At 39.2% G+C, this 17,901-nt stretch overlaps 1 protein-coding gene across 1 annotated transcript; it reads right to left on the reverse strand.

Annotated features, from left to right (window-relative positions):
• Positions 1 to 7,102: 7,102 nt before the first annotated feature.
• LOC104880007 (vegetative cell wall protein gp1) lies at positions 7,103 to 7,606 on the reverse strand. Its single transcript, XM_010655018.1, has one exon. It carries the CDS (start codon positions 7,604 to 7,606, stop codon positions 7,103 to 7,105), a length of 504 nt encoding a protein of 167 aa, XP_010653320.1.
• Positions 7,607 to 17,901: the final 10,295 nt, after the last annotated feature.

Raw genomic sequence — 17,901 nt, forward strand, 5'->3', positions numbered from 1 at the left:
AAGCAATTATTACGGGCCCACAAACTTTATGACCACACATCTTTAGGATCACCCAAGGGAACACACTGTCTCAAAGTCTATGAGATATCATGGTGCCTCTATTAAGAATACCTATTGCTATTGACTTCCATCAATAATGACTTAATCCATAGGGAAGATATGATTAGCTTGTCAACCCATAGATCAAAGCAACTGCTAACTTTTGTGCAAGCTCAATATTCTCTCAAAGTTAAAAGACAATATAATAATTTAGCTTAGTAAAGTCATGACTACCTAATAACCTTATGTTATGACGCACTGTAGGTCCTGTCCAATGTGTAACCATACACACTAGTGCCCTCACCATGGGAATCTCATCTTGATGGCCAAGACCATCCATCCCTTCAATTAGAAGGTAGTTCACTATAGCCTCAAATGGATTGTCTAAGTCCATAAACCAACTATGAAACAATCATCTACTTGAAAGAAATCTATGACTTGGATCTTCCATGCAACTCCTAATGCATCCAAGTCATGTACAATGCAGAATATGTTAGGTTAAAATGTTTATAAAGTATAATGCATGGAATAAGGATAGGTAAAAAAAATACTTGGAATATCATTAAATGAATAATGAATTCGGACATATCATGCTTTTAAGGGCTCTATCCTAATAATTGAGACATATGACCACTTTCAGGTTTCACCCATAGCTCAAAGCCTCAGCTTGATTTTAGCATAGACTTAATATTCTCCCAAGGTTGAGAATTCATGCAGTATAGTAGCTTAGTGAATCATGACAACTGATAGCCTTATTGTGGACCCCGTATTTTTACATGCCTGCATTTCCCATTTAAATGGTATGACTTGTTTTTTCTTTGAAAAAGATTTAGTTTTTAGAAAATGACCTGGAATTGCCACTTATTATTTTTTTTTAAAAAAGAAAAAACAAAATAAGAAATAAAAACTCTAAATGTGACTCCTAAAGGAAAAACGGGTCTATGAAAAATCGAGTCTGGATCCGGGGGTCGAGTTGCCTATTGGGAAGGTACAGTGATAGACCTTAGCACCCCTCTAAGCCCTAAGAATTAGGTCTCTACTAATTAAGTTAAAGACAAGTGTGAAAATTGATTGATTAATTGTGGATACCGAACAGTGATCAAGGGTGTGAAAGCAAGACACGCATGATAACAAATAAATAGATAAACACAATCGGATACGAGACACACCTTAGTCGCAAGCTGAGTGTTATCATTAGAGACAAGGTTAGTGCATAAATACAGAATAATCGCATGCATGTCATATAGTGGAGCAAGTCAATCAAGAATGGCAATCAATCAGTTAATGAGAAAATCTCTTATATTAGGCTCCACCAAAGCCCGATTTATTTTAGCATGAATTAATTCCATAAATTTTCATTATTTGAAATTATAGAATTATTCATGCTTATTAAAAATGTGAAAATCATAAAATTATTAAAAATCAAGGAGAATTTGTGAATGTGCTTACCGGAAAGAAATGTGGCAACCAATTTTATTAAAAAAATGGAAAATATTTGAAATCAAGGAAAAATAAAAATAAAAATAAATAAATAAAAGATGCATGCCTAGTGGAAAATGGTAGGAATTGATTTATTAAAATTGGATTCATTTAAAATATAAAAAAAATTGAAAAAAAAATTATTTGAAAACAAGATTTTTGAAAATCCATTTTTGAAGGCATGCATGAAAATATAGGGGTGAGACACGTAGGTTTTAAGAGTGACCCACCAAAGGTGGCCATGCAAGGGGTCGTTTGCACTGGCGGTCGAATATGGGAGACCAACAACAAAGAGAGCCAAGGTGACTCCTGTGGGTCCAAAATTGAAGTTTCGGTTTGCATCCTCAAAAACTAGACACCATGTTTCTTGTGTTCCCCAATTCCAATGAAGGGAAGTCAGTTCAACTCAGCCCTTTGCCTTAAAGGGGGCATCTCCAAGGAACCCAACAATTTCAAACCTCATAATCTCTTGTTCCAGACATGATCCAACCAGCAAATTTTGTTCTATCTAGAACCTGGGAAAACGCCCAAGAATCTCTACAAAATTGGATGAGAATGAAGAGCCTGAGAAACAGAGAAAAGACTTCGCTATTCATCGGAAATGTGTCAAGTTTAAGCCAGTTCCCAATTCACAGAGCTGGCAATGTTTTGGAACCAATGGGATCTACAGGCTTTGGGATTGGACATGGAGGGGCTGGAGACGGGCATTAGAAGGAACTACCTCATCAAATCATCAATGGCTTCATCATGGTGAATTCCTAGGAAGTGAATGCAGAGAAACAAGTTGTTCAGGGTGCACACTCTTACCATCAGTTCATTAACATGTTTAGTCCTGGAAATAGCAGTATAGAGACTGTCATTAACACAACTAATGTTGATGCCACGAAAATAGTTGTTGCTGAGAAGATTAGGCACAAAATGATAAAGAACAGAGAATCTACTACTAGATTAAAATCAAGAAAACTAGTAAGTTGTCTTTTTTATGAAGGAGATGGGGGTGCTTCCCAGCCAGCTCTGACATAGCGACTGATTCATGCCCAGTTGGTGTCTCAGCTGATTCGTGTCCAGCTGGTGCTCCTTGATTGAGGGAGTAATCAACAAAATTTATAACCTATAACACCATATACTAGGGTAGCAAAGAAAAAGCTACTATAGTATAGCGGCTCTAGGATCGTTCACTGGGAAGGATTAGCAAGCTATCAATGATACCAATTCCAAGTGAATTGGTCTTATTTCATTTCAAGGTTAGCTTAAGACATAAAACACAAACTTTGATTGGTAAAGATTTAAACTAACTAACATAACAAGTACTCGGAATAACTTAGGAAGAAAAGCATTCCTTGGAGAGTTAGGTTCACTGGGGTGGTTCCTCATGCAAAAGACATAGCTCCGGTCAGATGGTTCTTTTCCTCGTGTTAGAGATTCAACATATAGTCAATTCTCTAACTGATGTTGTACAGATACATCCTTCAATTAGATTTCACTTTAATTCTCTCACTGATGCAGCTTGCAATGGTTTAAGCCTCTCACTAAGCCTTAACCATTCAAGGTGATCTTTAACCTTGGATTACCCGTCAAAAGCTCGCAAGAGATAACTAATGGATGTCTCCTTAGAGTCCAAAAGCTTACCAAGTGTTGGCTATTCTAGAAAATCCTACCCTAAAGTCACCTCCCAAAGGCTCGTAAGGGGTAAACTAGTGCATTTCCATGGTTGGAAATCACTTGCCTCACCAAGTGTTGGCCCAGGTGACTTTAAGGTGTTTTAAGTTAACTAAAAACATAGAAATCACTCAAGGATTTCACTTCCTCTTCATTAATGGCTGAAACCACAAAGCTTTGCATTCTTGCATTTGGAACCTTCCCCGGCAACCTTAGCTCCAAGGAACTAGATGTTTAGTTACTCATTCTCTGGGGAAAACTCCTCAGAGAGTTCATAACTTAGTAATAAATAATAAATACAAAGTTATAAGGTAAGGCAATACAAAGAACTGAACTTTACTTGCTTACCCAAAACTTTACAAAAGGATCTCCTCTTTGAGAACAGGCTCCCGAGAGGTACTTATATGAACAAAATATAAAACTAATTATTACATAGATATTTTTTTTTTTTTTACTAACTTAAAAACTAAGGAATCTTGTAATTGGTGGCTTACAAGGAGTATTTTGGGATTTAGACAACAAAAATCTGATGTAAAATATCTCCAAATGTCGGTAGCAAATATCGGGGTGCTTCAGGAACCATTTCGCAAGAGAAAATGGTGTTTGCGAGATTTCGCAGACACTCAAGAAGGCCTGCGAAATCATTTCGCAACAACATGCTATCTTCGCAGGGCTGCGAAGTTGGCTTCCACCTTGAGGTTCTCAGCTTCCAGCTTGCGGCATATATCAGGCACCTTCAGAAGAAAATACACCCTACTGTACAAAAAGGCTGCGGAATCACTTCGCAGCAAAAGGGTGATTTCGCAACACTTTGGAAAATGCTTCCTTCAACTGGGAGTGATTGGCTTGCAAAGGCTGCAACTTCTTCGTTTCAACTCCGAATTGCGTACCGTTTGAAGCATTGGATTATTGACTTCTTGAGCTTTGAAATGGTATATAGCATGCATCAATTGGACTCCAGAAAGTGCTCTAAAAGTGGCTGCTATGACTGTCATCAAGAATATGCTTCATGGCAGATTCTCTTTACTTTTTCTCCTTACATTCCGGATTTACTCTTGGAAAATGACTTCTAAGCTTTGCCCAAGATTCCTCATAATTCTCCTCATTCTTGACTTGCTTTGGTGATCAAAATACTAACAAAAACACCAAAACTTACACAAAGTGATTAAAATTGCTTTCAAGGGTCCTTAACATGCCAATTGAGTTAAAAGGCCAAAACTACTACTCAAAAGTGTTTAAAATGATTAATTATAGGCTATCAAATAGAACTTTTTGAGTAGTAATCACTCCCCTCAACCGACATATTGCTAGTCCCTTAGCAATATAGGAGAGAAAAATTGAAAATAAAAAGCAAACTAACCTATAATGTACAACATCATGCTGATCAAAAACAATTCTCAAGTGGCATGATGATCTAATTCTCTCATGAAACCTTAAAGAAATATAAAAGCAAATTTCAACAAGAGTTACAATAAACTATGTTAAACACTGTCAATCAAGGGAATGCATTATGCAAACTGAAGTTTTAAAATCATTTCCACTTTCAAAGAACCAAACTTTATTCTTCCTCAAAAATCTATGTGTATTGGTTCCTTAGCTTCCGAGAATAATATGCTAAACTAATCTCTCCCCCCAACCTATCTCTTTTCAACACTTAGCAAACTGACCAAAATCAATAAAGAAAGAACACACTTTCTTTTTCTTTTTCTTTTTTTTTTTTTTTTTTTTTTTTTTTAAAGGAGGCTTTATGGGATACTCTTTCTGAATTGTCCATGTAATGGGGGTCCATCGATGACTCCCAACCAATTAAGGTTTAGGGCATCAAGCTTTAAGGATCTTTCAACCACTAACTCCTCGGATTTTTCCCCGGACTTTTGAGAATGAATTTCTAATACCCAAGCACCTACCACATGCTAACTCCACCTATCCACCCTTGTAACGAGCATTGAGGTCAGTGACTCCCAACCAATTAAGGCTTAGGGCACCAGGCTTCAAAGATTTTCACCATATACCCCTCAGACCTTGCTCGGGTTTTAATGCAAGCAAACAACTTTCTTTATTTCAAAGGCTCATTGGCCTTTTGCAGGGTGTTTCAATTTTTATCAAATGAGGTCAAATATACCAAGTCCCAAAATTATCCTAAGTCAAAAGGGAAATAGTTTTTCATATTATAATCGGAATCTAATGTGCACAGTGTGTGAATAGCTTAAAGTGGAAGAACTCAATTCAATTTCAATAGAAGCTTCAACAATTGAACCACTTTAGTGAGCATAATCCATACTCTAAGTCAAGTGAAAAACAATAGTTCAATTTCTCTTGTTTCAGTTTGAAAATTTTTCCTCAAAATTCATGGAGAATAGAGTAAAAAGAGTAAAAAGTAAAAACTACAACTAATTAACCAAAATAATTGCATTACCAAAAAGACTTATCATACTTCCTTCCTCATTCCCCCCCAACCGAACTGAGCATTGTCCTCAATGTGATATGAGTGACTGTAATTAAAGGGAGGAAGTGGTACCTCCTGGCTGATATCAAATTCGAATATTGATTGGGGAAACCACATGTTTCAAAAAGAATAGAATATGTGAGAAAAGGAAATAAGAATAAATTAATGCTAACTAGTAACAAAAAAATATTAAACTTATATTACTTTAAATTCAGTTGAGTACAATGCAAAAGAAAAGTAATACAAGCAATCCCAAATATAGTACCAAAATAATGGGATTTCTTTCCAACTAAAAACGAAATACATAAAAGAAAAGCAATATATATATATTCTGATGAGTGGGTGGTGCTGGGGCTAGGCAGATGGGTCTGCCTCTTCAATAGGTGCTTCAGTTGGGGCTTGGGGCTCTGGAGGATGAGACTCTGAGGGATGAGAGTGTGGCACTGCTGGAGTAGAAGTGGAGGGCTCTACAGCTGGTGGCAGATCGAAATGAAGCCGGAGCTGCCTTAAGATGGCAGCTTGTTGAGCCTGAGTGGCCAACATCTGCTCTTGGCATGCTCTAATGGCTGCCATCTCTTGAGCAAGACTGCTCTGAGAAGCTGTGAGAGTCTCCAATGCACGGCACAACTCTCGATATTCAGATATAGGAATGGCCATCCTCGGTTCAGCTGATGTGGATGGTTGAGATGAAGCTAGAGCAACTGGTGGAGCTCTGGGAATGGCAGGAGCAGCAACTGTTATACCCTCAGGTATGTGTCGTGGGGATGCTCTCCTTGCAGCTGGCTGTGGGCGCTCAGGCTGGTCAACTCGATAAGCTGTCATGTTGTTCCATTTGTCAAGAGTAAAAAGCTCATGACAAATGCGTTTTCTCTCCAACTGAGGCTCAGAAGGATATCCCAAGTGCTCCAGAATTTGGCATAGCAGCCTTGGAAAGAGGAGGGGAATGCAATCAGCTTTCTGAAGCTTCTTTTTGTGCACCTTCTCTTCAAAATAGAGAAGGGCTGCCAGGATCAGATGATGAGGCCCAAAGAAAAATCCTTCAGACATCTTGTACAGGGCTTCTAAGAGGATTCCTCTTCTTTGAGTCCAATGCTGCAATGGGTAGAGGTTATGACGCAAAAATGCATCAATCAAAAACATGATTGGAGGAAGCTCCTCCCTCAACAAATGTGATTGATTGGCAGCTCCTCTGGATAGGGTGCGCACCATCTCTAGCTCAGTAGGATTGGTCCAAGCTCTAAAATTATCGAATTGGGTTAGCTCATAGGGAATTTGCAGGGCTTCAGCAATATGGCGTGCTCCCAATATGCCATGTCTCCCATCAATAGTGAAATGAATTAAAGTTGGATCCCTGACCTGGTTTGTTGTCATGGATTGATAGAAATCCATGGCTATCCTGAGGTAGAAAAAATCTCTCGGAGTCAGCAGATGCTCCATGTGGTATCTCCTCAGCAGGTTGAATGTCTGTGCAAGTTCTGGCTACAATCGAAATGTGGCTATGTCGAAGAACAGCTCGGAGTGGAATTGCCGAGTTCTACAATCCAAATTTCCCTCAATTGGGGGCTGGGTCAGCATCGGCCTCCTGATTACTTCTTCCGGAGCTATTTCAGCTGGAATTTGGGGCTCGGGAAGTGGTGCTTGAGGCTCCTGAGCTTTTGTTTGCGGCGCCGGAGATGGAACCGGCGACTGAATTGGCGAGGGAACTGGAGTTGGAGCCGGTGATGGAATCAGAGAAGGCTCTGGAGATTGCTCAGTCAGGTCAATGGGTTCTGAGCTTTCAACTCTTGGCTTCTTTTGCAATGGCCGACCTCCTAACCTGGTTAGGTATCGTTTGGCCGGAGGTTTTGGCGGCGCGGGCTTCACCAGAGGAGGAACTGCTTTTGGCTGCAAAGGCTCAGAAACGGGATCCGGAACTGGCTCCTTTCGCAAGCTTCTCTTACGGTTTGAAGGGGAGGAAGACTTGGCTTCTCTGGTTCGCGCCATTTCGGGTTGCCGAAAGTTGGCCGGAACGGATGGTCAGAGAAGATGACTGGAGGCTTGCACAGTGAGGCTTGAGGAAGGAGATGGACGGTCTGCAAGAATGGGGCGCTCTGATTTTGAAACCCTTTCCGCAGCTCAAATGACCGGTATAAATAGGAATAACGGAAGACTAAGGGTCAGTTTAAGTTTCGCAGCAAAATGCCATTTTCGCAGCAACTTCGCAATGCATTTCGCAGCTGCGAAATGAATGTCACTGTGCTGCGAAGTGGCACACGTGTGCCAAAATCGCTTTCGCAATTGCGAAATACCCTGCGGAATGGGAATTTTGGTGCGAAATCAAGCTTTACCACTTCGCAAGTCGTTTCGCAGCTGCGAAATGGGGGCTCCTATGCTGCGAAGTGGCACTCGTGTGCCAAACTCGCCTTCGCATCTGTGAAAATTCTCGAAGAGAATCCCAAAGTGTTGCGGAATGATTTGGCAACAAAATGCTCATTTCGCAGAAGTTTTCTTTAGGCTGCGAAATCTTGCAGAGCTCTGTTTTTGCTTTGTTTTCACTCTATTTTTGCTCCGATTTCGATCCGATTTTTTTTCTTTCAATTTCCTTGAAATTTCTTCCACATGAGATCATTCAAAAAGATTAAAACACACCTAAAAACATGATTTAAGATCAAATGTATGGAAAAAACTTGAAAATTTACAAAATTTACAAAAATTTTGGACTGTGGTAAACCACGTCCAACAAACCCTTCTTTGCTTAGGCTTTTTGAGGCTCAAGGAGGTTGATCTCCTCCTTTTCTGGTTTGAATGACTCCATGAATGGTTTGAGACGATATCCATTGACTTTGAAGTTATCCTTGCCATTTGAATTCAATAATTCCACCACTCCATTGGAATATACTCGGTGAATAATGAACGGCCCTATCCACCTTGACTTGAGCTTCCCAGGAAAGATATGGAGTCTTGTGTCATACAGTAAAACTCTTTGCCCTTCCTGAAATTCCTTGTTGGAGATGAGTTGATCATGCCACTTCTTCATCCTCTGTTTTGCAACTTTGGAATTGATATAAGCATTATTTCTTAATTCCTCCATCTCATTAAGGTCTAGATATCTCTTTTCTCCAGCCCTGATCAAGTCCATGTTCAGCTTCTTTATTGCCTACCAAGCTTTGTATTCAACTTCCACAGGGAGATGACATGCTTTGCCATAGACAAGACGATAGGGAGACATCCCAAGAATAGTCTTATAAGCTGTTCTATATGCCCACAATGAATCATGAAGCTTAATAGACCAATCTTTTCTGCTGGAATTCACCACTTTCATCAATATGTTCTTTATTTCCCTGTTAGCTAGCTAAACTTGCCCGGAAGTTTGAGGATGATAAGGTGTAGCCACCTTATGCTTCACTCCATACTTGGATAACAGAGCTTCAAAAGGTTTGTTGCAAAAATGAGCACCTCCATCACTGATTATGGCTTTGGGCACCCCAAATCTTGAGAAAATGTTCTTTTTAAGAAACTTGAGAACCACCCTATGATCATTTTGTTTACAGGGGATTGCCTCAACCCATTTAGAAACATAATCCACCCCCACCAAGATGTAAGAATTACCAAAAGACATTGGGAAAGGTCCCATGAAGTCAATGCCCCATACATCAAATAGCTCAACTATTAGAATGGGGTTCATAGGCATTTGATTTCTTTTTGTCAACTTTCCAATCCTTTGGCATCTGTCACAACTTCTACACATGATGTGGGCATCTTTGAAAAGAGATGGCCAGGTAAACCCTGATTGCAACACCTTCATAGCTGTTTTCTGAGAGGCAAAGTGGCCTCCACATGCATTCTCATGACAATGAGATAGAATCCCTTGCTGCTCATCTTCAGGGACACATTTCCTTATGATCTGATCTGCACAATACTTAAAAAGAAAGGGCTCTTCCCAATAATAAGCATGAATTTTGGCAAAGAAGTACTTCCTATCCTGTGCATTCCACTCACTTGGAATTTCTCCAGTTACTAAATAATTAGCAATATGAGCATACCAAGGAGTTTTCATTAGGAACATGAGTGATTCTTCAGGAAAATCATCATTAATAGGCAAGGGATGGGAATTATGTGCTATAACTAACCTCGAAAGGTGGTCAGCTACTACATTCTCCACTCCTTTCTTATCTTTGATTTGGAGATCGAATTCTTGTAACAAAAGAATCCATCTAATCAACCTTGCTTTTGCATCTTGCTTTGTCAATAAATACTTCAAGGCTGAATGGTCAGTGAAAACAATGATGAAAGACCCCACTAAATAAGCACGAAATTTGTCCAAAGCAAATACTACAGCTAACAATTTTTTTTCTGTAGTTGTGTAGTTCCTTTGAGCTTCATTCAGTGTTTTGCTTGCATAGTAAATCACATAGGGTTTCCCATCTTCCCTTTGGCCAAGCACAGCTCCTATAGCAAAGTCACTGGCATCACACATCAGTTCAAAAGGTAGTTGCCAGTTAGGGGCTCTCACTATTGGAGTTGTTGTTAAAAATTTCTTCAATTGATCAAAGCTATTTTGACACCTTTCATCCCATATAAATTTAGCATCCTTAGCTAACAGCTCACAAAGAGGTTTTGAAAGACTTGAAAAACCTTTTATAAACCGCCTATAGAACCCTGCATGGCCAAGGAACTGCCTTACTCCTTTCACAGTTGTTGGGGATGGTAGTTTGACAATAAGCTCCACCTTTGCTTTATCAACTTCAATGCCTTTTTTAGAGATGATATGGCCAAGGACAATTCCTTGACGTACCATAAAATGGCATTTCTCCCAGTTGAGCACTAGGTCTTTTTCAATGCATCTGTGAAGAACTGCTTCCAAATTAACTAAGCATTCCTCAAATGTACCTCCATATACGGTGATGTCATCCATGAAAACCTCCATAATTCGCTCCACCATATCACTGAAAATACTCAACATACATCTTTGAAATGTAGTAGGTGCATTTCATAAACCAAAAGGCATTCTCCTGTAAGCATATGTTCCAAATGGACATGTAAAAGTGGTCTTTTCCTGATCTGCCAAATCAATTTCAATCTGAAAATACCCTAAATACCCATCCAAGAAACAATAGAATGGATGTCCAGAGACTCTCTCCAGCACTTGGTCAATAAATGGCAATGGAAAATGATCCTTCCTGGTTACAACATTCAACTTTCTATAATAAATACACACCCTCCAACCTGAAGTGAGGCGTGTAGTAACTTCTTCTCCTTTTTCATTCTGAACCACTGTGATCCCTGACTTCTTTGGTACCACTTGAGTAGGACTCACCCAAGGGCTATCAGATATAGGGTAAATGATTCCTGCTTGAAGTAGCTTCAGCACCTCAGCTCGCACCACCTCTTGTAAATGAGGATTCAATCTTCTTTGAAGTTAACGAATTGGCTTTGCCTCCTCCTCCATATATATATGATGAGTACAAACTAAAGGACTAATGTCTTTCAAGTCGGATATTTGCCATCCTATTGCCTTCTTACACCTCTTGAGAACTTCTATTAAACAATTCTCTTGATGATTGGTCAGAGATGAAGATATCACAACAGGACATTGATTATTTTCTTCAAGATATGTATATTTCAGCTCCACAGGTAAAGGCTTCAGATTGAGTTTTGGAATTTCTTTTTCAGCAGCTGCCTCCTCTTCTTCATTGAACAAAGGCAGAATCTCTTCTATCTTTCTCCAACTTTGTAGAGTAGCAAGCACAGTAGGGGATTCAGACAACCCTTCCTCAAAATTCACAAGACTTTCATTCAACTTGTCTTGCATATTTTGATTACAGTGCTCCTCCACCAAAGTATCAATAATGCACAGCTCTTCTGGACCCTCTTCTTCTTGCGGAGTGATTTTCTTTTTAGACATATAGAAAATATTGAGATCCAGTGTCATGTTGCCAAAAGTGAGTTGCATCAGCCCATTCCTGCAATTGATGATTGCATTTGAAGTAGCAAGAAATGGCCTTCCAAGGATGATAGGAACTAAATTAGCTTCCTTTACAGTAGGATCTGTATCAAGAACAATAAAATCTACTGGATAGTAGAAATTATCCACTTGAACCAATACATCCTCAATTACCCCCCTTGGAATTTTCACTGATCTATCTGCTAGAGATAAAGTGATTGTTGTTGGCTTCAACTCTCCAAGTCCCAATTGCTTGTAGACGGAATATGGAAGCAAATTCACAGTTGCTCCCAAATCTAACAAGGCTTTCTCCACTACCTTTCCTCCGATCATGACTGAAATGGTAGGACTTCCCGGGTCTTTGTACTTCAAAGGAGACTTACATTGTAAGATTGCACTTACTTGCTCAGTCAAGAAGGCTTTCTTGTTTACAATCAACCCCCTTTTGATAGTACATAAATCCTTTAGGAATTTTGCATACGTTGGAACTTGTTTAATCATATCCAGTAGTGGAATATTGACTTTCACTTGTCTCAATACTTCAAGGATTTCAGCTGCATTTCTAATCCCCTTTTTCCCATGTAATGCTTGAGGAAAAGGTGGAGAGGTTGATTTCTTCAGCATTTCTTCCTTCATAAGTTCCTTCTCTGGAATTGCATTCATTGTTAAATCAGAGTCCTTTTCTTCACTGATCTCACTCTCTTTATCTTCCATTTCCTTCCCTTTCTTTATCTCTTCTTCTTTTTCAACATGTGGCTTGGGTTTTGGCTGCTCAATTTTTTTACCACTCCTTAGAGTGATCAAGGCTTTGACATCTTTCGTCTGTGATGATTCTCCCTCCTGGCTTTCCACTTCATGGACACCTTTGGGATTTTGGTGAGGTTGAGAAGGAAATCTTCCCTTTTCTTGCAATGTATTCAAATTTGTAAGCCTTGAAATTGAATATTAGATGTTATCAAACTTTTGGTTCATATCATTTTGCATTCCATCCATCCTTTTATTCAACATACTCTCCATCCTATCAATTCTTTGATAGATTTGAGCATTGGTGGCTTCTTGCTTTCCAACAAAATCTCCCACTACCTTGCTGAGATTAGTCATTGCTTGTTCAAGACTTGAAGATTGTTGAGATGGTGGATCCGGCTGTTGGTATTGAGTTGCTCTGGCCTTCCATGAGAAATTTGGATGATTCCTCCAACTTGAGTTGTAGGTATTTCCATAAGGCGCATTGTTATTGGGCCTGAATTGTCCAACAACATTTGCTTGATCTCTATACATTTCCCTTTCAGCTGAAATTGCAGGGCATTCCTCCACCAAATGTTCATATGATTTACAATTAGGACACAGCTTCACTTGCACTGGTGCTTCAGCAACAGCTTGCACTTCATGAATTCTTTTCAGCTCCAACTCCTCCAATCTTCTTGTCATAGCTGCCAACTTTGCTTTCATATCATCATCTTCTTTCAAGGTATACATCCCAGCCTTTGCATTGAAAGGATTCAGTTGAGACTTCATCTTACCCACTTCTCCTTTGGTTGGTTCATCCCATCCCCTTGAAACATCAGCTACATAGCTCAAGAAATCCATAGCTTCCTCCGGATTTTTGCTCATGAAATCCCCTCCACACATTGTCTCAAGGAGTTGCTTCATTGAGGAGGACATACCATCATAAAAATAGCTCACCAATAGCCAAGTATCAAAGCCATGGTGAGGGCAAGCATTTATAGCTTCCATGTATCTTTCCCAACACTCATAGAATTTCTCATTCTCTTTAGCTGAGAAGTTTGAAATTTGCCTTTTCAAGCCATTTGTTCTATGAGTGGGAAAAAATTTCTTAAGGAATTCAGCTTGTAAGTCAGTCCAAGAACGGATACTCCTTGGCCTTAAAGAATTAAGCCAAATTTTGGGCTTATCCTTTAAAGTAAAAGGAAATAATTTAAGCCTCATCAAATCAATTGAAGCTCCTCCCTCTTGGAATGTATTACAAACATCTTCAAATTCCTTGATGTGTGCATACAGATTCTCACTTTCCATCCCATGGAAAGTTGGTAGAAGTGGAACAAGATACGGTCTGATCACTAGCTGCTCTATAGGGGCACTATACATGATGGTGCACTCATACGAGGTGGATGCATGCGGTCCCTCATTAATCTGAATTCATTGAGATTGTCTTGACGACCTTGGTGACTATGCTGATCTTCAGGTGTAGTTTCCATGATATTCAAGCTCAATTCGAATTCTCTTCTCTGAGGTGTATCACACTTAACAAGCCTTCCTCCACTGTCTCGTATCCACTTTGGCATACACAACTAGTATCTCTCTTCAACTTAAATGAAAATAAATGACAACAAAAGGAAAACAGGGCTACAACAACAAAATTAAACTAAGCTAAATTTTAAAAGATAAACTTAGATTATGAATAAATAAAGAAAGAATGAGAATTAGTAAAGTGAAAGAAACGTTACCAACTTGTGATGAAAATAACAAGTGCTAAAAAATGGTATCACTATAAATTTGACATTTTCCCCGGCAACGGCGCCATTTGATTCATGCCCAGTTGGTGTCTCAACTGATTCGTGTCCAGCTGGTGCTCCTTGATTGAGGAAGTAATCAACAAAATTTATAACCTATAACACCATATACTAGGGTAGCAAAGAAAAAGCTATTATAGTATAGCGGCTCTAGGATCGTTCACTGGGAAGGATTAACAAGCTATCAATGATACCAATTCCAAGTGAATTGGTCTTGTTTCATTTCAAGGTTAGCTTAAGACATAAAACACAAACTTTGATTGGTAAAGATTTAAACTAACTAACATAACAAGTACTCGGAATAACTTAGGAAGAAAAGCATTCCTTGGAGAGTTAGGTTCACTGGGGTGGTTCCTCATGCAAAAGACATAGCTCCGGTCAGATGGTTCTTTTCCTCGTGTTAGAGATTCAACATATAGTCAATTCTCTAACCGATGTTGTACAGATACATCCTTCAATTAGATTTCACTTTAATTCTCTCACTGATGCAGCTTGCAATGGTTTAAGCCTCTCACTAAGCCTTAACCATTCAAAGTGATCTTTAACCTTGGATTACCCGTCAAAAGCTCGCAAGAGATAACTAACGGATGTCTCCTTGGAGTCCAAAAGCTTACCAAGTGTTGGCTATTCTAGAAAATCCTACCCTAAAGTCACCTCCCAGAGGCTCGCAAGGGGTAAACTAGTGCATTTCCATGGTTGGAAATCACTTGCCTTACCAAGTGTTGGCCCAGGTGACTTTAAGGTGTTTTAAGTTAACTAAAAACATAGAAATCACTAAAGGATTTCACTTCCTCTTCATTAATGGCTGAAACCACAAAGCTTTGCATTCTTGCACTTGGAACCTTCCCCGGCAACCTTAGCTCCAAGGAACTAGATGTTTAGTTACTCATTCTCTGGGGAAAACTCCTCAGAGAGTTCATAACTTAGTAATAAATAATAAATACAAAGTGATAAGGTAAGGCAATACAAAGAACTGAACTTTACTTGCTTATCCAAAACTTTACAAAAGGATCTCCTCTCTGAGAACAGGCTCCCAAGAGGTACTTATATGAACAAAATATAAAACTAATTATTACATAGATATTTTCTCTTTTTACTAACTTAAAAACTAAGGAATCTTGTAATTGGTGGCTTACAAGGAGTATTTTGGGATTTAGACAACAAAAATCTGATGTAAAATATCTCCAAATGTCGGTAGCAAATATCGGGGTGCTTCAGGAACCATTTCGCAAGAGAAAATGGTGTTTGCGAGATTTCGCAGACACTCAAGAAGGCTTGCGAAATCATTTCGCAACAACATGCTATCTTCGCAGGGCTGCGAAGTTGGCTTCCACCTTGAGGTTCTCAGCTTCCAGCTTGCGACATATATCGGGCACCTTCAGAAGAAAATACACCCTACTGTACAAAAAGGCTGCGGAATCACTTCGCAACAAAAGGGTGATTTCGCAACACTTTGGAAAATGCTTCCTTCAATTGGGAGTGATTGGCTTGCAAAGGCTACAACTTCTTTGTTTCAACTCCGAATTGCACACCGTTTGAAGCATTGGATTATTGACTTCTTGAGCTTTGAAATGGTATATAGCATGCATCAATTAGACTCCAGAAAGTGCTCCAAAAGTGGCTGCTACGACTGTCATCAAGAATATGCTTCATGGCAGATTCTCTTTACTTTTTCTCCTTGCATTTCGGATTTACTCTTGGCAAATGACTTCTAAGCTTTGCCCCAGATTCCTCATAATTCTCCTCATTCTTGACTTGCTTTGGTGATCAAAATACTAACAAAAACACCAAAACTTACACAAAGTGATTAAAATTGCTTTCAAGGGTCCTTAACATTCCAATTGAGTTAAAAGGCCAAAACTACTACTCAAAAGTGTTTAAAAGGATTAATTATAGGCTATCAAATAGCACTTTTTGAGTAGTAATCAGCGACATTGTTGAGGACAAAGCAAGTGAGTGTGTTTGTACTTCTTGAACCTGTGAAGTTGATTCACACAGCTAATCATATCAAACTTCTTCACAGATTTGCTCTCTTTCACCCACTTATCAAGCATCTCTACCACATCGCCCTATGTGCCTCTCAAAGTTGAGAATTTTCAGTATAGTGAAACCTCTTTGTCTTTCGCCACCGTCACCGTCAAGAACTATCTCGGCTTTGTTGCAAATCTCATCAAAACCAAATGGCTAGTGTTGCTCGCCATTTCTCTGGGTTTGAGGATATGATGATGCCAATCTTGAATTATGAGGGCTCAATTTACTGTCAACTGATGTCGCCCTTCATTCTTTCTCAAGAACCCTAATTACCCTTGGTCTATATCGCTTAATTGCATAATCAAATGCTTCCTCCAATGCATTCATGTCAATAGAGGCCATTTTTTCCACCAACAATAGATTTGCTTAATTTTTATGACACGGCTTTCAGCATCATGCCTAAAAATAAGCTCCTCCAAATAAAAGAAAGTTTGTTTGTGAGAAACATGTTGCCGAAGTTGCACGGAAGCCACCCATTGGTCTGGATTGGCCTGGACTCTAGAACAAGATTCACACATGTGTTTTTGCCTCTTCGTCAAATTCAGATTCAAGGAGTTTCAACTCCTCACAAACCCACCATGTTCACGACATGCTATCAATGCATAAACAAACCCAAATATCCAAAATGCTTCATATTGTTTTTCCCAAAAAGAAAACAAAAGACTCTCAACCAAACCCAAATTCACAAAAGAGAATCAAACCCATATGGGAAACATCTGGTTTAGTATAGCAGCTACAGTCTTGCAACGAATCTCGATTTGGGCTCCAAAGATTAATTCTATCTCAAGCTCTTTCTTGTCAGTCTCATCATCCCATGGTTTCACATCCCAGTGTGCGGTCCCATACCAAGAATGTGTAAACACAGGAGCAAGGAGAAAATAGCAAAAATAGGGCACAAATGAAGAAAATAAGATGAACCATCAAAAGTCACGCTTCATGTCTTAGTTAGTGGGCTTAATTGTAGGTGGATTAAAAGGGTTTATAAATATCACAAACGAGGTAAAATTGAGTTGAATCAATTTTTGAACACCAGTAGGAGCAACAGAGGAACCATTAACTATGGAAAAGAATCCATGAACCATCTAAAAATCAACAACAACAAATCTCAATAATAGTGGATGAAAGGGGAAAAAAAAATTTCACAATAAAGATCTTACTTCAGGGGAGATGCTGGAGGTTCCTCTTTTATGGAACCCAAGAACCCGTGAGCTTCTTCTCTACTTCTCTATTATTTTTTATTGCTCCTCATTGTTCTCTCTAATGCTCAGCTCACCATTTTCACTCATAGAAAAATGATTGACCTTCTCTCCAAGAATCTTCAACTCACCTTCCTTTCTCTTCCCTCACCTCAGCTGGTTTTTTTTTCCTCAAATTGATTTTTTTAAGCTATCTTCCGGCACCAGTCTACAACTCTCTCAAATTTTTCTCATCTCCACATCTTCTTCGTCCTCCCAAAATTTCTTTTTTTTCCTCTATTTTCATTCTCCTCCATTTCTCAGCTGATTTTCTTTTTTCCAAGAATCATCCACTCTTCTCAACCTCCCGCTCCACCTAATGGCCTGCGGAATATTCCCATGCCACCTGTCACATGTTGTTGCTTCCCGTAAAGGTCACTGCTTCTAGCCTACTATAGCATGGCTTGTTGCCAAAACCTCTTAAAATGTGGTAAAAATGTGCTTCAAAAATAATAATAAAAACTTAGACCAAAAATGAGGGTCTACACTTACGTTATGATTGGTTACAAAATTCTCCTCCATTGCCTATCCTCAAACATTTAATCTTCTTTCCTATTT

Source organism: Vitis vinifera, chromosome 8, assembly GCF_030704535.1.
Source record: "Vitis vinifera cultivar Pinot Noir 40024 chromosome 8, ASM3070453v1".
In the NCBI taxonomy this organism is placed as follows: domain Eukaryota; kingdom Viridiplantae; phylum Streptophyta; class Magnoliopsida; order Vitales; family Vitaceae; genus Vitis; species Vitis vinifera.

Excerpts from the sequence above, each read along its gene's own strand:
- LOC104880007 (XM_010655018.1), bottom strand. The coding sequence starts at position 7,606 with ATGGCGCGAACCAGAGAAGCCAAGTCTTCCTCCCCTTCAAACCGTAAG.